This window comes from Tachyglossus aculeatus, chromosome X2 (genome assembly GCF_015852505.1).
Source record: "Tachyglossus aculeatus isolate mTacAcu1 chromosome X2, mTacAcu1.pri, whole genome shotgun sequence".
Classification (NCBI taxonomy): domain Eukaryota; kingdom Metazoa; phylum Chordata; class Mammalia; order Monotremata; family Tachyglossidae; genus Tachyglossus; species Tachyglossus aculeatus.
Genome location: NC_052100.1, coordinates 10,758,011 through 10,778,206, shown reverse-complemented (window position 1 = coordinate 10,778,206; position 20,196 = coordinate 10,758,011). Strand labels below are relative to the sequence as shown.

The following is a 20,196-nucleotide window of genomic DNA, read 5'->3' as shown; positions in this document are numbered from 1 at the left end:
TCTTCCTATGCCCCCAACGTCTTTCTGCCGTTTCCTTTAGGGAGTCTGTCCTTGGACGGGGGGATAAAAACAGGAGGGAGGGATTGGGAGCCCCTTCCCACCCCAAGTGCAAGGCTCCAAACCTAAGTGAGAGGGAGGAGGCTATGAGAAGGCCCCATGCACCCACCCGGAAAACAGGTTTCGACTCCTGTGCCAAGCTCCCTTCTTAACCCAGTTCAGAGAGCAGGGGCCTCGGTCCTCCTGAAACCGTCCCAGAGTGGCACAAGATCTTAATAAGATCCTGATCCTAAGCTTAATGCAGGGAAGTCTCTCCCATCTCGCTACTTTTCTGAGGGAGGTCGAGGAGAAAGGGGAGGAGAGAGGAGGTTGTATTCTCAGTTGGATGAATCCTTCTCCACAGTACTGAAGCCGTGAACCCCAACCCCAAGAAAGACAGGGAAGACTCGTGGGTGAGGGAGCCAGCTGAGTTGGGGCTAGAAAGTGCCATAGAACCAGGATCTGCTCAGCAACCTTTATTCACTTGAATAAGTAATAATTTACTAAACAGGCAGAGGGTGTTGGGGAAGGCCAGGAGTGTGGAAAGAGGGAACAAAGGGGACAAGAAGGTGCTGGGCCCAGGGAGGAGACGGCTTCCTTCTATTCAACCTCTAATCCAAAAAGCGGGACCCAGTGCAGGCTGAGAGCAGGGACAAAGCCGGCTGTACCCCTGTCAACTCCTCCCCCTGGGCTCACTGTGCTGGAAGATTTATGGTGGGAACCATCTAGTCCCTCCCTTGCTTGGGGCTCTTAGCTGGTAGTCTTCCCCAGGGACTGGGATCCACATAGTTCTTATACAACTGCGACTTGTTCTTATACAGTACCATGAGGAGGCCCTCGTCTCTCCCGGGCCCTGGGGAGAGCTGCTCAGGCCAACTGAGCAGAGGGCACAAACATGTCATGTCACCAGGGTTAGGGGCAGGAAGAGGAAAGCAAGGGGTGGAGAGAGTGGACTGAAGTGTCCCTTGCCTGGTTCCCTCAGGACCTCACCACAGGAGGCTAGGCAAGTAGTAGGGGTGGGAGAAAGCAGGGTTGGGAGGGAGGGGCGGCTGCAGCTTCCAGTGTTAGGGATTACTGCTGCTGTTCCTTCTTCTTTGCACGCCCCTTCTTGTTCTGCATCTCAATGATCTTCTGGGACTGGAGCTTGAGAGCAGCTCGGGTCATCACCTCCCGCTGATCATCCCCACTGTCTTCATCTTTTGGGAAGAATGTGGGATGAAAGAGCAGAAGAAACTTGGATGGCAGAGAGAACCCCAAGGCTCTGGGGAGCCTCTAGGAAAAGGAGGGTACTACAGAGGCTCTGCCCTAACCTGGGAGGCATCTTGCCATGACTTACCAAATAACTTGTCCTCAGGCTCTTCTTTATCAAAAGTGATCCGAACATTGCACAGGGGCAGCTTCGCTTCCAGAGTGTTCTGGAACTGGGGTGACAACAAGGAAAAGGAGACTTGGAAGTCAGAGGAGGAACAGGGAGCTGGCTGGTAGAGAAGGGACTAGGGAAGGGAAAGAGTATTCAGGGCCGGGGCGGGGGCTGAGCAGAATCCCATGACCCCTGCCCTAGGCACAAGGTGTTCTAGGCAGCTGCCATTACGTTCCCTGCAGGGCCTCTGCTGCCAATGCAAAAAGTGCTCTGACCAACCCTCTTTGATAGGTGACACAATCCACAGGAGAAGATGGGCACTTAGAAATCACCTGAACCAACGGCAGCTCTGCCCCCTTCCTCTGTGGGCACTCCCTTTCTGAGCCCCTTCTCCATTCAGCCCCTGCCTGGTCACCTGGCTCGTCCCAAGCCCCTGCTCACCGCCTCTTCAGTAATCTGCTTCAGCATAGTGCCTATGTCCCGTCCCTCCAGCTGGCGCAGAATCTTCATGATCTTCTTCTGCATCTGGGACAGCTGGTACAGGACGTAGTCGTTAGTAGCCGGGTCCGGCTCCTCTTCAGAGTCAGGGCTGGTCTCCTGGTGGGAGGGAGGCAAGGGGCTAAAGGGAGAGCCAATGAACTGGGGCAAGAGTGGGGCACGCTGGCTGGCGATGGCCCCTTGAATCCCGACCCATCCTTCTCTGCCTCCCAGCCCATCTTGGGGCCCTGACATACATCCTCTGAGCAGGAGCTGGAGAAAAAACTGTCCCTTCTCTTCCACCATCCCACCCTTCTTCTGAATAACAAACTCAAAGATTTGGCTTTTTTTAGAGAAAGCTCTATTCCATTGCTAAGGGTGTCCCTATATTGCCTCTGGCCTAGGGACATTCAGTCAGTGAAGAGGATGGGAGAAACTGAAACCCAGGGAGACTTGGGGGACCCCAGCTGTCACCCAGCCCAGCCGGGGCCCAGGTGGGAACAGAACCCTCAGGCCACTCATAGTGATAAAAAATAATGACTGTGATATCTGGTAAATACTTACAGCGTGTCAAGCCCTGTGCTAAGCGCTGGGGGAAGATATGATCCGACCACATCAGACAGTCCCTTACACAAACTGGGCTCTCAGTCTAGGGGGATTTAATCCCCATTTTACAGAAGAAATTGAGGCCCAGAGAAGTTGAATGACTTGCCCCAAGTCCTCCAGCAGGCAGGTGGCAGAGCCAGACTTAGAACCCAGGCCCAGGCTCTTTCCACTGGGCCATGTGTCTTCATCTCACACAACAATCCTGCTGCTCACATTGCTACCCCCCAGAAACAGGCCAACTCCTAGCTCCAAGCCCTGGGCTCAGAGGGATGGAGGAGGGAGGTGGTTTCTTGAGCAGGGGGTGGAAGTATGCATGGGTGGAGCCAACCGAGGGAACTGCTTGTACAAGGCAGTTGGAATGCTGGAGAAGAGGGTGGGGGAGATCCCAAAGGCCTTTATGAAGGGAGGTGGGGAGGGTCCCTGGGTTGGTTGGGGAAGGGGGAGGCAAGGTCCCCTCTTACAACAGTGATGTGCTGCAGCCTGCAGGACAGATGCTCCACACTGGCCTTTGCCATCATCAGCACCTGCGTCATCCGCTCCATGCGTTTCCGGGCCTGGTTGCGCCGATCCTCCTCGGCCTGCAGCTGCTGCTTCAAGTCTTCCAGCAGCTGCATTCTCCTAGGGGAGGGAGGCAGGGAGGAGCAGGAGGTATTGAAGAGGAGCCTCCCGCCTAGCCCCTGGGGCTGGATGGGATGGGGCAGATCAGGTGGAGAGTGGGTACGTTCTAGGAATGGCTAGCTGGGTGGGCGGGCAGACTAGCAGGCTGTCATGGGGCCGAGTCAGGGGATGGGGGCACTGCTTTCGCTCCCCTCCCAGCTCACCTGGCCACCTGGGCCTCCCCTTTGAACTTGAGGTCCTGGAGCTCCTGCTGCTTCTGCTGTTTCTTCTCCTTAAGCTGCACCATCAACTCCTCATTTTCCTCCTTCAGAACCTCCAGGTGGCTAAAGACATCTCCCTGGGTCAGGAAGTGCTTCAGGACCATCTGGGCCAGGGAAGGGGTGAGAGGGGGAGGGGGAGAAGTAGTCATAACGGAGTTCGGAGCCTCTCCCTGGCAATAGGCTCCCAACATTTGCTCCAGGAAACAGCCTGCTTGCAGGGAGCAGGGTAAAATAAAGCACCTCATCTTCAGCTCATGAGCCTCAACAGCAGCAGGCAGGGAACATTCCTGTCAACTCTATCATATTGTACTCTCCTAACTGCTTAGGACAGCGCTCTGCACGAAGTAAGCACTCAGTAAATACCATCGATGGTTGGGTTGGCGGACTGCTGGTACTCAAAGGGATTATTCCCAAGCCGTAGCAGCAGTGTGGAATATCTAGGGATCCCCATAGATTGGGGATGGGGTGGGGTGGGTGTGTGTGTGTGAGAGAGAGAGTTTGGGGGGTGTTCTTTGTTAGGGGGTCTGCCTTTGGGCAGAGGGGAGGTATGTGCATTTGTGTGTCAATGCATGCATCTATTTCTGTGTGTCTCTGTGTTCAGATGAGTATGCCTTGACCTCAGAGTGTGTACCTGTCTCTCTGGGTGTGCAGAGTATGGTCAGGATGGTGGATCCCACATTGGCCACTTCAGTCTCACAACAGACATAGGTGAACTTCCCTGTCGGTGCTGTCTTCTTCCAGCACGACCTATCTATCTAGAGGGAAGCTCTTGAAAAGCCTGTGTTTGCATTACATATTTTGGAGAGAATGCCGTGGAGGAATTAGGGAATGTTCTTCTGACAGTGCGCATCTGTCTGTGATACGGTGCAATGCAGTCCGAAGAGAGGGATTTGTGCAAGTGCATGATGGCAACTGAGGTGTGAGGATTACAGTGTGAGTTTTAATAAATATGAGGTTCTTCAGGAATGCAATCCTGGCATTAGAGAGAGACAGAGAGAGACAGAGAGAATCTGTCAGGCCAGAGTCTGTACATTTCTGCCTCCATTTTGGGAACACCCCTGTTCCTCCTCTCTCCCCTCCCCCCAAACGAGTCCCCCACTGGGACAGGACGGGGAGAACTAGTAGGAACTCCCTTTTATGTCCCAAGGTCAGGAACCCAGAGGGAACACAACTGTTGCAACACCCTCAGAGGGTAGCTCTGCTCTGTGTGTGTCCTTGTATCTGTGTCTCTGGGTCAGTTTGTTTTCTGAGTGTCTCAATCTGTGTGGATCCCTGGATCTGTGTCAGCGTGTTGCGTGTGCGTGTGCATTTGTTGGTGTAGGTGTGCCCATTTTGTACAGCTGTTATTTCTTTGCCCCTGAGTCTGGGTCAGTGTGTGTCTGTGTCCTTGTGCCTGCCTGTGCCTTTGGATTTGTCAGTGTGGGTGTGTAGGGGGGTGTGGGTGTCCCTGGGGCCGTGCTTAAATATTTGTACTCTGCAGCCCCACAGAGTGTGCTCTCTCTCTGACTTCAGCCACCTCTCTCCCCAGCTGGTGTGGCCCAAGAGAGAGGAGTCTGAGGTAGTGGCGGGGAAGCCTGTGTTTTGTGTGGTGAGCAAGTGTCCAGGTCACAGTTCTGACTCAGAAACAGTGAGGCCCAAGTAGACTCTGGGGTGGGCAACAGAGTGGGGTCCGCAGGTTGAAAGCAAGAAGATATTTGGCTCAGACTGAACAGTGGAGATGCATCCCTGCTCCCCTACGCTAGGTACAAGGGAACGAGGGAGAGAGATTTTCGGCTGCACCAGAGTGGTCTCGAGGTGGGCTAGTCCGGCCACGGTGTCGATGGCCGGTGGCCGCTGCTGCTGAAAGACAGAGCTTGGGTAATAATAATGGCATTTATTAAGCGCTTACTATGTGCAAAGCACTGTTCTAAGCAGTGGGGAGATTACAAGGTGATCAAGCTGTCCCACGGGGGGCTCACAGTCTTAATCCCCATTTTACAGATGAAGTAACAGAGGCACAGAGAAGTTAAGTGACTTGCCCAAAGTCACACAGCTGACAACTGGCGGAGCAATTTTAGCCTCTCCTCCCCAGCTTCTCCTCCCTGCTGCTGGGCCCCACCTCCACAGCTGCCATGCTTGAGGTGCCCTGGTCCAAAGGGGGAACCTCACGGAATGGAACCCCTAAAGTGAAACATCTAGTCACCTTCCCTGGGACTCCTGGGTTCCCTTCCCAGGAGGGGGGGTCCTGACTGTGGCCATAGGGTCCTAAGAGTAAGGACCCCCAAATCTGTTCCGGCTCATGGGAGAGGGAGAGGGGGTGGGGGCGGGGGTCCCCAAACCAGGAGGCTACTTACCTGGGCGTTGGGAATCCCAGTGGTCTCTCTGACTATCTTGAAAGCCTGCTCTACTTGGAGCAGCCACTCATCCTTCTCCTCTTCGGGCTGGGAAACTTGGGAATCGCTGGTGGTCAGCTCCTCCACTGCGATAGGAATGTGGTCCCGCTGGCCGTGGAGAAAGAGTTACCAGTCGGGGAACAGAAGGCGTCGGTCAGCTCCAGGCAACGGGCCTGAGCTCTGGGGAGTTCATTCATTCATTCAATCGTTATTTATTGAGCGCTTACTGTATGCAGAGCACTGTACTAAGCGCTTGGGAAGTACAAGTTGGCAACGCATAGAGACGGTCCCTACCCAACAGTGGGCTCACAGTCTAGAAGATGGGCTCACAGTCTAGAAGCCATTCATTCATTCAATCGCATTTATTGAGTGCTTACTGCGAGCAGGACACTGTACTAAGCACTTGGAAAATACAATCCAGCAATATTCCGGAAGCAGTGCGGGGTGACATATGCCCGGTCAGTCATGCCAACTCTGGGGAGGAGGGGTGTGGGGGGGGACATTGCCCTCTTGGGACTGGCACTGTGGGAGTCAAGTCACTAGCTTTGCCCCCTCGGCTTCCGGGGCTGCATTCAATCGTATTTATTGAGCGCTTACTGGGTGCAGAGCACTGTACTAAGCGCTTGGGAAGTCCAAGTTGGCAACGTATAGAGACGGTCCCTACCTAACAGTGGGCTCACAGTCTAGAAGGGGGAGACAGAGAACAAAACATATTAACAAAATAAAATAAATAGAACAAATCTGTACAAATAGAGTAATAAATACGTACAAACATATATATATACATATACATATATATATACATATATATATATACATATATATATATATATACATATATACAGGTGCTGTGGTGAGGGGAAGGAGGTAAGGCGGAGGGGATGGGGAGGGGGATGCATGCCCCCACACCTCTTAGTAAAGAAGGGGGCTGGCCAGAAGCTGACTCCAGCAACGGGCACTTGTACAAGACCTTGCTCGCCCTTGAGTCAACAAGCAAACAAGCCCCAACTCTGTGAAAGGGTGTGTGTGTGGGTGTACGCACAGACGCATGCACACGTGTGTCCACCTCCCCAGGAGTATATACATCTGTCCTCTTCCCTTCCCATCAAGCAAACTCTCCTTCATTCATTTATTCATTCATTCATATATACTGTACCAAGCGCTTGGGGGAGCACAGTACAGTAGAATTGGTAGGCATGATCCCTGGCCACAAGGAGCTTACGGTCTAGAGGATTGCCCATTGGTTCTAAGCTCCCCACCAGCTCTCTCCTTCTTCGTATCTGCTCTCCCCCGCTCCCAGCAACTCTCCACTCCTCCCAAGCAAAACTTTCTTCTCTCTGTTCCTCTTACCTCTCCCCACTCAGACCCCTTGTTCACACCCATCTCCCTGCCTGAAACACCTTCCCGCTTCAAGACTGCCAGATCACAACTTTCCCCAGCTTCAAACTTTCCCCAAATTCCCCCTCCTCCAGGAAGAGTTCCCTGATTCATTTCCTTCTTCTCAGACCGGATCATTCCAACTGCCGCCTCAGCGTTTATGTACTCACAGCTACCCGGAGAGCTTCTGTATCTAGCAGGTTACACGCTCTACTATTTATGCACATATTTATTCACCTCTCCATTTATCCATTCTCCTGCTATAACAAGTGATCTCTATTTTGCCTCCTAGCTGTACATCATTTTGCATCTTCCCCGACCGTAAGCTCCTTGTGGGCAGGGATGGTATCTATCACTCTACTGTACTGCCCCTCTCCCACGTGCTTAGTACAGGGCTCTGCTCGGAGTAAGCCCTCATTAAACCCCACTGATTGAGTGACTGGATTGCTAGTCTTAGAAGTCTGGAATTCCTGGCCCTGCCAATGGCTTCTGCTGAAAGTGAGCCCCAAGTCTAGCAAGGCAAATGACAAGGCAGGTTCAGTTGAGGGCAGAGGGAGTGAGCTGCGGGAGTCCCTTGGAGAGGAGGCTGGGATGCCTCCCACCCTCCTCACCCGAGGCTCAGCCTCTGACCTTGAGCCTCCAGACCGTAACTCATCCAAGGACTCCATCCCCTCATCCGCAGATCCCCAGGGTGTGCCACCTGGCGCTAGCTCTGCCCTACCTTTCTCTCTAGCCGCTCGTTCTGAATCCTCCTCTCCTCGGCATGCCTCTTGAAGTCATTCAGATCCTTCTCCTGCTGTTTCCGAATGAGGTACATGGTTTCTTCTAGATCCTGCAACTGGGCCTGAAAAGCAGGGAGAGGTCACTAAGAGGTGAGGTTCAGGTCGCTTCCCTGTCCTGAGGCGCCTGGGGGATGGGGCTCAGGCCCTTGGGGCGGGATGGGGTGCAGGGAGCAGAGATGGATCCCTCTAAGTCCATCCTGGGCAGACGGGAAGCTGGGACCGTGGCCTGGCGTGGGTAGCGTAGGGCAGCGTGCTGGATCCCGGCCCCAGTCTCTACCCTGGCTGAGTTTCGGCTAGCCTGGGCCTTCTGCTTTATCCCATCCAGGATGGTGGACTCCTGCTGCAGACGGATGACCTCTGCTTCCACGTTGTCCAGCTTCCCCAGGAAGGTCAGTCTTTCCTCCTGGGGCACAGGGGAACAGAGGAAGACGCCGGTGACTGACGAGCTCAGCCGGGGGTCGGGCAGAGGTCAGACGGCCTGCAGACCCTAGCCACAGTGCTCCCGCACCCCTTGTGAGTTCCAGGCTGAGCTGTACCTCATTTTCATTGCTCTTTAAAAAGCAAAAGGCACAGCCAGCCTCCCACCCCCAACCCTTTAGTCCATTTCTTCCAGCCGTGGCTCCTCTCCCTGTGGTGTCCCCAGTCTCTGCTGTTCTTCCCCCTGTGATTCTGACCCCGATGGTTCTCCCACAGCCATTTCTAGCACTCCCCATTCCACTCCTCCTCCGATGCTCCCCGGCCCTGTAGGTAGAAGGGCAAGGGGAAAGGCAAGAGCCAAGGGCGGATTCAGGAAGGCTTTGGCGGGGTGGGGGGTGAGAGCGGAAAACAGGTGGGGTGACAAGAGAGAGAAACTCAGGGAGGGACCCACCTGCATGTGTGCCTTCAGTTGACGGTAGAATTTGGCAATGCACTTGGCTTCCTCCATCTTGTACCTAGTCTTTTCCAACTGGTTCTCCAAGTTGCGAATGATCTGAGGTGGGTGGGGAGGCAGTTGGGGGCAGACTGGGTCCAAATGCCACCAACGCCAGGCCCGGCCCTGCCCTCCAGGGGCTCGGTCTCACCTTGTTCTCCTCAGCATCCTCGTTCTGGGAAGCTTGCAGGTCCAAGGTCTCCTGCAGCTTCATCTGGTATTGCAGCTCGAGCTCCTGCAGGGCCCGATAGCGCAGCTCTACCTGATACTTCAAGGCATTCAGCTGCTTGATTTTCTTGCACACCCGGCGGTCCATCAGGTCTATGACTGCCTGTCGGGGGGAGGGGGGAGAGCAGGAAGATGGGGCTGGGGTCATGGGGGTTCAGAGGGTGGGATGGGTGACGGCCAGGGGGCCACTGTGGGGACAGGGCTGGGGAAAGGCCAGGGGCACCCTCACCTTCCCTTTCTTGTTCCTCGTGGACAGCTTCTCTTCCTGCCGCTCCTGAAACACTCTCCTCATGATGTGGTCATCCCCCTGGGCAATTAGAGAGGTCATTCCCCTCCACCCCCGGCTAGATCACGGTGACACAGCCGGCGGAAGGGGCAGTGGCCAGGCAGGGAGTCAGGACGCTCGAGTTCTACAACAGTGACCCTGAGCCAGGACCGGCTTCGGAAGGTAAGCGGAGGAAGCAGAGCCTCGGGACACCTCGTGGAAGGGGTGGAGGGGCTTGAAAATTTGAAAGCAGTTAGCCTCTGTCCGACTCGGCTCCTGCCACTAAGTCCCGTGGCTCAGAAGCTGTGCTTGTGTGAGATGGGGCCTGGGAAAATAATTCAATGGCTCAGGAGTCCCCAATCCCCTCCCCTGCCCCAGGAGAAACCCTGTAGGTTCAGGTGGGCTTCCTCATGTGGCATCATGATTTTGTGCTGCGCACCCGCAGCCCAACACACACAGCTTCCTACACGCCAAGGTGTCAGGTATCCACAACCGGAGTGGCGGGGGGGTGTGTGTGTGTGTTTTTTTTCCCTGCCTAGGGGGGGCCAAGTATCTGAAGCTGGACCTGCCTTAAGCCGATGACCCCTCCACCCCCGTCCACCAAACCGCCTCAGGAGGCCAGTTCCTCTGGGCCTGCCCTGCTCCTCTCTTCCCCTCCCAAGGGTCCAGTCAGTCCTCCAAACACAAGGGTGTCCAGCCTCCAGACTCGCCTGGCTGCTAGAACCCGTCTCAAAGACCTCAAGGCAATCCAGCTGGCATTCCCGCCTAGGAGAGATGGACATCACTGAGGGAAGGCTGGGAGGAAATACCCTTTGGGCGCTTGGTATTCACCCCACCCTCAGCCCCACAGCATTTTAGGGACATGACCTTAACTTACGTACTTATATTACTGTCTGTCTCCCCCTCTAGAGCGTGTGATCATTTTGGGCAACTATGATGTATTACACTCTCCCAAGCACTTAGTACAGTGCTCTACACATGGTACGCGTTCAATAAATACTACTATTTGAAGCGCCACTGATTGGAAAGGAGGGTCAGAGGCTGAGGGCACCCTGGCCCCATCTTGAGAATGAGTTGGGGGCAAATTTGAGCAAAGCAAACTTCCTTAGCCCTCGCCTTAAGAGCATCACTCCCTCCTGGGGCAGGAAGCAATTCCAGGAGCCCTTGCCCCTGGTACTTCCACCCTAGCCGGGAGCAAACTGACCAGGGTTTCAGGGCCGTCAGGATGATTTAAGGATGCAGAGAATCGGCAGGGCCGATTCGACTCGACTGGATGCTGATTCCCAGAGGAGCGGAGAGCAAATTCCTCGGCACCGGCTGTCTGGGAATCTCCCCATGGGTCCCCGGCCTGGCCGTGTCACCAGACAGCCCGGCTCTGTGGGACTCAATTAGGCCTGCCGCTCCACTGAGCGCAACGCAGCCCCCACTCCCAAGCCTCAGGCGGCCGGCCGTGGGGAACGCTTGATCAGGTTACCGGCCCGGCCAAGGGGTTGGTGGGGGGGAGGGTTGGAGGTGGGGGGTTTGAACTTTTGCTCCTCTCAGCACTGAGGCTCAGTGGAGCATGGGGAATGGGAAGTGTGCATACATCCCACGTGGGGCCCTGGCAGAGTCCCGAGCCCCCATGCCCTGGGTGTTTCTCCCTTCCCCCCTCAACCTACAGGAGCTAAGGCACGGCTCCACTCGCCCCGACCAGAAGTAGAGGAGAGGCAGAAGCCCGCATCCCCAACCTTTACAATGCCAGGGAGGTTGTAGCGGTTTGTAACCAAGGGCTGTTTGCCAGGGGCCACGCCAGGACTGCCCCCCTCCATGTTCTGTTTTAGCAGTTAGATTTTTGACTGTTGCTATCTTAATCATTGAACTTGTTTTCCTTGGATTTGTGGGCGATTCCTCTAGGTGGGAGCCCCTCGTGGAAAAGGGCCCGGGTTTAGCGATTGCCGGGGATTCAGTTTGGGGCTGGGCACATCGTACGTGCTTACTGGGCGTAGCAATGACCTCCAGTGCTGTGCTAGCAATCGGGCCGGCTCCTCCCCCTGGCCCCAGGCCCAGTCCTCACCATGAGCAGTCGCCCCAGTTTCTTGTGCATCTTCCTATTCTTCTCTTGCAGGTATTCGATCAGTTCCTTGTTCTTCTCCATCGTCCATTCCGTGCTCTCCAAAAAGGCCTTCTCGTCCCCTTCTGAGGGCCGAATCAAAAGGGTTGGTGGAGCCGTGAAGCCCAGGCTGGGAGAAAGGTCTGCTCCGAGGGAGGAAAGGAGCCACCCATTCATAGCCAGCGTGGCCCCAAACCCACCCAAGGGGACCACCATCCAGGGGTCCCTTACCCTTGGCACCACGGGGAGGGCCATGACCCAGGAACAGGGCTTGGGCAGGGCAGGGATGGAAGAGAATGGGTCAGATAACCAGTTGCAGGGTATTCAAATACATGGATAGAGGAGAAGATGCATACAGAATAGTAATGATAATAGTGGTATTTGTTAAGTGCTTACTATTTACTAGGCACCGTACTAAGTGCTGAGGTGGATACAAGCAAATCAGGTTGGACACAGTCTGTCCCACCTGGGGCTCATAGTCTCAATCCCATTTTACAGATCAGGTAACTGAGGCACAGAGAAGTCAAGTGACTTGCCCAAGGTCACACAGCAGACAACTAGCGGAGCCAGAATTATGTGACCACGTGCATTGGGGCGTCTGGATTGTGGGCGCCGCCCTGCACCCCCACCCCGGTCCCCCAGAACAATCCCTTGCCAGAACCGCTGCCATTGGCCACTTGATGATCACCATGAAACACTGTGGCCTAGAGTGGAAAGAGCACAGGACCGGGAGGCGGGAGACCTGGATTCTAATCCTGGCTCCACCGCCTGCCTGTTGTGTGGCCACGAGCAAGTCACTTCACTTCGCTGTGCCTCAGTTTCCTCATTTGTAAAATGAGGATTAAATATCTATTCTCCCTCCTCAGGTTGGGAGCCCCATGTGGGATAGGGCCTGCATTTGATTGTATTATATCCACCCCAGAGCTTAGCATTAACATATCACTTTTTATTATTATTATTATTATTAGGAGAACAGAGGGGCAAGGAGGAAGGATTCGGGGAGATCCTGGTGCCAGATAGGCCGGTGTAAGCCCTCTTTCATGCAGGATTCTCCAAAATGGGAGCAGGACAGTACCACTGTCCCATGAAGTCCTGGGCTGAGGCCCTAGGGCAGCCTGAGCAGCAGGGAGAAAAAAGAATGCCCCCTCTTGCGCACTATTCCCCCCAGATGGTGGGGAAGCCAGAATTTCCTGGCTAAACAGCTTAGGCAAACACCCAGGGGGGAAGGCGTGCACAGAGCAGAATGTAGGAAGCTCAAAGTTAGGGCATCTGCCATAAGGCAAAAATTCTTCATTCCCCAACCAGGGGAGAGGGACATTTTGTGGGCCACTGGATTTGTGGAATCCATCTGCAGGGCTGGTGAAGGAAATGCGTGTGGGAGTGAGAGTGATATGGGGCTTGTACCAGACAAACGGAGCAGATACCATCTGCGGTTTAATAGCCAGAACGATCTCTACCCACCCTCAACCCCGCCATTCCCCATACTGGTCCCAGGTGTCCCTCTCCTCCCACGTCCTCTCCCTCCTCTCATCTGCATCGCCCCCCAGATCGCCAACTCCCAAGAAGGCCAGCCATCACCTCACCCCAGTCACATGCGTTGTACCCCCCCAGCCTTCTAGACTGTGAGCCCAATGTTGGGTAGCAACTGTCTCTATATGTTGCCAGCTTGTACTTCCCAAGTGCTTAGTACAGTGCTCTGCACACAGTAAGCGCTCAATAAATACGATTGATTGATTGCTTCCGCTCTTCCAAGACTCCAGTCCACTGGGGCCTGCGGGAACCCCCGTTCTATCATAGGCTAACCCCCCCTCCATCTTAGCCTGTTCCTGGTCCACTCAGTCCTCCTCTCCTTGCTGTCACCATCAACTCCCCTATCCTTCCTTGTGGGGGTGGGGGGGGGGGGGTTCACCTTCTCCCACTCCCTCTTTCATGGAGAAAGGGGGCGCGGTCAGCCTGTTCCTTGCCCCAGTCCCTCCACCTCACCCACTCCCTCTCTCACCTTCTCTTCATTTTAATTTCACCCTGTCCATCTTGACCACCCTCTGCAGCTACAGGTGACTGTCATTTTTTACCCTGCTGGTCCCTCCCCTCGATTTATGGCTAACTGATGCCTTTCACGTCTTCCTATGCTGACTCCCTCCTTCTACTCTGAGCCCCAGGGACTCCCAACTTCCATGTCAACGATCCCTCTGAACACAAAGCATCCTATTCCACTCTGCTGTCCTCTTGCTTGCCCCGGCACTTCTGCCATCAATCAGCTATAACACACATGAGCTCTTACCTCTAACAGTAGTAGTAGTAATGGTATTTATTGAGCACCAACTGGGGGCACTGCACTGGACTAAGCACCTGAGAAGGTGCAACAGAATGAAGACAATTTCTGCCCTCAAGGAACTTACATTCTAACGGGGGTGATAGGTGTAAACATTTTATAAATACGGTAATCAGCCTAAATAATTGAATGTACAATTGAGCACACATAAGTGCTGAGGATCGCTGGTCAAACGATACGACTTGGGGTGATGGAATTAATCGGGGCAGGCCTATTGGAGTCGGTGGGATCACAGGAGGGCTTTCAACACAGAGAGAGCTGTGGTCTGTCAGATTTGGAGTGAGGGGAAGGGGTTCCAGGCTGGGGGATGGAAGCGGGAGAGCAGAGAGCAAAGTACACATTAGGTTTCGTTGGGAGGGATGAAGAGAGAGAGCTGGGGAGTAGCGAGTGAAGACTAGGAAAGAGAGAACTGGTGGAGAACCTAGCAGCTGACTGTGAGGCGCTATTCTTGATTCAAATGAAATGGGAAGCCAATGCAGAGGAATGGAATGAACAACCCTTCGAGACAGAACTCTAGCTCTAGCACAGACTAGCTCTCGCCTCACTAATTCTGAGCACTCTCTGACCACAAGCTTCCAACCACTGTATTCCTCCACCCTGCTTTCTCCTCCTTCTAAGTTATCTCTCAAGGGAGCCTCCGATCTGCTCTCTAACTCAATCCTCTCCACCTGGGCCGCTGACCCCTCTCCCTCAGCTCTTAAAAACCCTTCCTCCCACCCATTACTACTCTCTTCAGCCTCTCTCTCAGATGCCTCTATACCTTCTGTCTTCAAATCGATGATATTTATTGAGTGCTTACTGCATGCTCTGCACTGTATTAAGCTCTTGGGAGAGTTCAGTACAGTAGAATTGGTAGCCTTCAAGTGCATTTAAGTTTCCCCACACTAAATCAGCCCTCTCTGGATTCCTCAGACTATGGTCTCAACCTCCCTCTCCTCCCTTTCTTGTCAAAACTCCCTGAAGAGGTTTCCTTCTCCTCCTCTCCACCCAACTCTCCTTCTGACCCACTAGAGTCAGGATTTCGCCTCCATCACACCACCGAGGCGCCACTCTCCAAGGTCACCAATGACCTGCTCATCGTTAGAGGCAATATATTCTACTCTGTCCTATTTCTCCATGACCTCCCGACTGCCTTTCACATTGTGAACCGCCCACTTTTCCTCTGAATACTATCAGATCTTGGTTTTGCTGACTCAGTCCTCTCCTGCTTCTCCTCCTTCCTCTCCAGCTGCTCCTCCTGTTTCCTTTGCTGGCTCGTCTTCCTCCTCTCATCCTTTCCCTGTCCCACAAAGCTCTGTGCTGAGTTCCTTGCTCTTTTCCTTCTACATTCAGTTCCTTGGGAAACTCATCCACTCGCTTGCCTTCAGCTCCCCTCTTTGGTTCCTCCCTGACATTCCGCGCTCCCACCCTATCTATTGCTAAAACTTGCCCATTGTTCCACAGAAATGCTTTGAGGCTCTGGCCCTTCCTCTCCACCAATGCAGCCACTACCCTGGTTCAACCACTTGTCATAATCCGATTGTACTACTGCATCAGCCTCCCCACTGGCCTCCATTCCAGCCTCTCCCCCCATTTCAGCCCACGCTCCACGCTGCTGCCTGAATTTGAAATGTTGCTCAGTTCATCTCTCCCCTCTCCATAAAAGCTTCCTGTGGTTGCCCATCTCCTCCTGCATCAGAGTCCATACCTTTAAGACTCTCCACCAGTGAGCACCATCTTACTTATTGACTCTCCTCATCCCCCTACTCTCCTGCTCACACTCCTCGCTCCTCCTGCTGGATCCCGCTCTCGCCTCCTCTGACCTCTCGCTCACGCTGTCCCCAGGATCAGAAACTCCCTCCTCTCTCCACTCTCACACGCCTTCTAAAATCCCACCTCCTCCAACAGGCCGTCCCCAACTAATTTTTATCCGCACCCCAAATCTTATCACCTTTTGGCCATCTCTTGCACATGTGCATTTATTTAGTCCCATCCTCACTACTTGTGTCCATTTGTATATTCAAATGAACATTCTATTTGATATATTCTGATTCCACTGCTTGTGATTATTTCTAGGTCTGTCTTCTCATGAGTGTGTAAGTTCCCTGTGGACAAGGAACATGTCTTTTGCTTGAGCTTAGTACAGTGTATTGCACTCAGTAGGTCCTCCATAAATAGGTTGGCTACTGTTTTCACTGCAGTGATGGGAGGTTGGTTGGGTGAGATCTTTGGTCACAATTCAGCCAGGGAGTTTGCCTGACATGCGACTGATGCCTGGTGAAGCCGGTGGCTCTGTTCTCCCCTCCCTACCTGCCTGGACTCTGACCAGGGTGCCAAGATCCCTTGGCCAACAGGAGAAAGGAAGGCCAGACATGGGAGTGGGCCCACTTGAACCAGTTGCCCGGGGCCATCCCCTGTGAGGGGCTCCTTGCGGCCCTTGAGGGGTTCATTTGGGGCACCTGATGGGGGTCCACCACAATTTCCTAACTCACCTCCACGAAGGCCACTGCTCAAAATCACCTTGGAAGTCCCAGGAAGGAAGGGTCCATGGGGTGGGTGGGGTGTGTGTGTATGTTTGGGGGGGGTGGGCAAGGAGGTTGTCTGTTCTCTGTGGGGCAGGACTCCCAAGCCAAAGTCATCTCCTCCCCTCCAAAATCCCACATTCTCTAACAAGCCTTCCCCAACTAATTATCAGCACCCCAAATCCTATCACCTTTGCACATGTGCATTTATTTAGTCCCATCCTCACTACCTGTGGGCGGCCGGGGCTGTTTTTAGGTTGGAAAGAGCAGGAAGCCAGGGTGTTTCTGGGCTGTAACCTGGCCCCGGTTAGGAGAGGTTGGGGAAATTTTGAGATGCTCACGGTCAACCAGGAAAACACGCTGTCAGGGTCCCTGTGATTGGCTCAGAGTGGGACCAGTGCCATTTGCCTCCCCAACAGAGAGCCAGGTCTATTCAGTCCAGGCACCACCAATGTGGGATGACCCTGGCAATGGGGTTTATCCCATATATGAATGTGGCTAAAAAGGAAATGTCCCCTGGAAAATTCCGTCGAAAATCATCTCACTTCCTAGCATACAAAACGTTCACAGTCTTAGCCACTAACACACACCCACCTTCTCCGGTTCCGGCCGAGCTCAAGTACCTGTATCTCGTGGTCTCAGACTTCAACATCTCTTCCGACTCCAGCTCTGGGAGCTCCTCTGATGGCCCCCACACCAACTTCTATGAGAACAGCTGTACGCTGGGGCCCTTCCCGACCAACCACACGGCCTGCTCCTAGCTTACCGGCAATGAAGGGGTGGGGGAGAGACCCCGAGACAAGAAGTCCCACCAAGGACAGTGGCTGGGACCTCTCTCCACCCATTCGTCACTGGACCCACAAACTGCCTGGACCACTGACCAGGGAACCAAGGCCTGCAGAGGCCTCGAAGCCGGCCAAGGCTGAACGTCCCCTTCCCTCCCTCCTCCGCCACCCGGGGGGAGGGGGGGGCAGCCAGGACTTGACCTCTCCCTCCCCGTTGGGCCTGCAAGCTGCTGAAACCCTGCTCTCTTCCTTGACACTGGAGCTGAGCCTGCAAAGGCCCTGAAACCTGTGGGACTTCCCTCTTCTCTCCCCATCCCACCCAACCCCCCAGGGGGCCTGCCTTCACAACTTTACAAGCTGCAGTCCCCCAGGACCTGAGACTGGAAACGGCAGTTGACTACACTCCCCCTCCCCCAGACCTCCTCAGACAGAGGTAATGTCCGAGCAGTGCAACCCTAATGGCAGGGAAACAGAACCTACCTGTCTCCTAACAATGCTAACTCGATCTGGCTTGTTATCCAAGTAAAGACTAGGGGAATTGGCTCTTCATTCTTTTTGTGAGGTTGAAAAAGACCCAGAGGTCGGAATCCTGCAATTAGGCAGTTTGGGCATTTGAATTTCCTTTTCACATGAGCCTGCTGGCTGACTGGCAGTCTCTCTGGTGGAGATGCTGCTGCCCAGGATTACTGGCAGCTCAGAACATTCCCCCCTTAATTCCATCACCAAACAAGCAGCTGTGGCTCAGTGGAAAGAGCCTGGGCTTGGGAGTCAGAGGTTGTGGGTTCTAATCACAGCTCTGCCACTTGTCAGCTGTGTGACTTTGGGCAAGCCACTTCACTTCTCTGTGCCTCAGTTACCTCATCTGTAAAATGAGGATTAAGACTGTGAGCCCCACATGGGGCAACCTGATTACCTTTTATCTCCCCCAGTGCTTAGAACAGTGCTTGGCACATGGTAACCAATTAACAAATACCATGATTATTATTATCATCATCACCAACCGGCCCAGAGTCTGGAGGCTGCCCCAAGGTCCCCTGGATGGGAGTGGAAATGGCCGAAAGGGAGATGTGTTGACTAGTTGGTCTGGTTTGCCCAGGCTACTCAGATAGGTACTTAGCATTAAGCATGTCCTGGGCAGATTCAGGCCCAGACCCAATTTTTCTACTGAAAATTATTTTCAAACAATATGTTTTTCCCAAGCAGACACATCTACCATGCCATCTTTCCCCCTCCCCCTGAACATCAGCTGTAAAATGGGCAGATCCCCAGCCAGTACGGGAGACACAAGAGAGTCTGTAAGCTGAAACCGCAGCTTCACCTCCCAGCCTGCCATTCCCAATGTCAAACTGTGATGAAAAGTGCCATAAAATCTATTTACAAACCCCACTTTTGTTGGGTTGAGCTGCATAGATATTAAGCAGCAGGTGGAATCTATTCACTTTATTTTTAAAGGATCATACTGCCTATTGTAGAACATGTGTGTGTGTGTTGGTGGGACGGGGGTGAGACAGGCCCAAACGCCCAGCTGGAACCATGTTTTGACCCCAACTGTCGAATTCAGGCCAAAATAGCCACTATGAGGTCATATTTATCCAGTTTGGCTGTCAGCACGGAGAAATTAACCAGATAATTACCAACTTTCCACTTCACTGTGGTGGAGCGTGGAAGCACCTAAGAGTGAGTGTGTGCGTGCACGAGGGTGAGAATGTGTGGGTGAGTGAATGCTTTCCCACTTCACCTTCTGTAAAAGCCTCAATTAAAAAAAAAGTATTAAATCTCCCCATGTCTACATTTCCTTATTTCTTCTTTCTTTTCCTCCCCTTCTAGAGTTAGGTGATCTGGTGGAGAGACGGCTAAGGGGTGATTTAATAACAGTCTTTAGGATTTCTGTGTGGAGGATGACTAGATGGTTTCCACGTCCATAGAGGATCTGAAATCTCTTAGCTCTGTTTGCCCTCATCGTCATCCTTCGTCCTAAAGCTTTTGACTCTGGCTGACTTACCCAGCAGCTGTATCTTCCTCCGCAAATCAGAGATTTGATCACGTACGGAAAACTTCATTTTTGGAACTTTCACGGGCTCTGACGTGCTGGGGGCAGCCGGGCTGCCATGGGCTGCCATGAGACCCTCCTGACCTGGGAGACAGAAGATTAGGCTAGGAATGAGAGGAGTTAGAAGGGGTAGGGGAGCCGATTTGGAATTGAGGGCGAAGGTGAACGGGGGAAAATGTTAGAGGGGAAGGAATGAGAGTATCTAGATGGGGTAGGGAATAAGACGACTTGGAGCTGAGGGAGCAGGTGAATGGGGAGGAGAAAAACGTTAGGAGGGGAAGGATCGGGAGTATCTAGATGGGGTAGGGAGTAAGACGACTTGGAGCTGAGGGAGCAGGTGAATGGGGAGGAGAAAAACGTTAGGAGGGGAAGGATCGGGAGTATCTAGATGGGGTAGGGAATAAGACGACTTGGAGCTGAGGGAGAAGGTGAATGGGGAGGAGAAAAACGTTAGGAGGGGAAGGATCGGGAGTATCTAGATGGGGTAGGGAATAAGACGACTTGGAGCTGAGGGAGAAGGTGAATGGGGAGGAGAAAAACGTTAGGAGGGGAAGGATCGGGAGGATCTAGATGGGGCAGGGAATAAGACGACTTGGAGCTGAGGGAGAAGGTGAATGGGGAGGAGAAAAACGTTAGGAGGGGAAGGATCCTGGGGTTAGAGGAGGCAAATACGGGGGAGGAGGGGGCACAGCAAGGTCTACACTGGTTCTAGTGCCCGGGAACCGGATTCTAGCCTCTTCATCGCCACCCTGGCTTCACTCCCCACTTCTTGAATGAAGATGGAGGCTTTCAGCATTTCCCGTTGCCGGGCAACCGCCTAAGCTCCTGTGGAGACCGGTCACGTTATCCAACAAGCCCTGTCACTGGCTGGGGCGGAGAGGAAGAAGGGAAAGAGGAACCAAAGCCCCGTTCCCGGGCCTTTCGAAAGGGAGGAGCAGCCCAGCGGGAGGCCCTCGGCCGCCTCTTTCCGGGGCCAAGCTTGCACCCTTACTGCCTGAGGGGGATTTTTTAGAAGGTTCTTCGTCCGGAAGCATCTTGGCGGCGGAGTTTTCCGCCACGCCTAAGATGGCGAGCGGCCTGCTCCACCATTAACCGAGAGACCGGGGAGTCTCTGGGAGTAGGCGAGCCAAGATGGCCGTTGCGGGGCC

The 20,196-nt window shown here is 53.8% G+C and overlaps 1 protein-coding gene across 2 annotated transcripts; it reads right to left on the bottom strand.

Moving 5' to 3' along the window:
- Nucleotides 1-497: 497 nt before the first annotated feature.
- On the bottom strand, nt 498-20,177 carry ODAD3 (outer dynein arm docking complex subunit 3). 2 transcript variants are annotated; one of them, XM_038771199.1, is made up of 14 exons: nt 20,040-20,177; nt 19,001-19,132; nt 11,345-11,466; nt 9,256-9,333; nt 8,950-9,129; nt 8,757-8,858; nt 8,166-8,291; nt 7,828-7,950; nt 5,691-5,837; nt 3,301-3,461; nt 2,941-3,097; nt 1,838-1,993; nt 1,373-1,457; nt 498-1,232 (listed from the first exon to the last, which is right to left on the bottom strand). In XM_038771199.1, the coding sequence occupies exons 1-14, from the start codon at nt 20,080-20,082 to the stop codon at nt 1,108-1,110; spliced, it is 1,737 nt and encodes a 578-aa protein (XP_038627127.1). In that variant the 5' UTR covers nt 20,083-20,177; the 3' UTR covers nt 498-1,107. The 2 variants fall into 2 exon arrangements, with proteins under 2 accessions (XP_038627127.1, XP_038627128.1); XM_038771200.1 differs by lacking the exon at nt 20,040-20,177 and adding an exon at nt 19,721-19,853.
- Nucleotides 20,178-20,196: the final 19 nt, after the last annotated feature.

Excerpts from the sequence above, each read along its gene's own strand:
- ODAD3 (XM_038771199.1), bottom strand. The coding sequence starts at position 20,082 with ATGCTTCCGGACGAAGAACCTTCTAAAAAATCCCCCTCAGGCA. Across the intron at positions 8,292-8,756 it reads AACTGAAGGCACACATGCAG|GAGGAAAGACTGACCTTCCT; the intron begins GTGGGTCCCTCC and ends CCTGTGCCCCAG. Across the intron at positions 3,098-3,300 it reads GGGGAGGCCCAGGTGGCCAG|GAGAATGCAGCTGCTGGAAG; the intron begins GTGAGCTGGGAG and ends TCCCTCCCCTAG.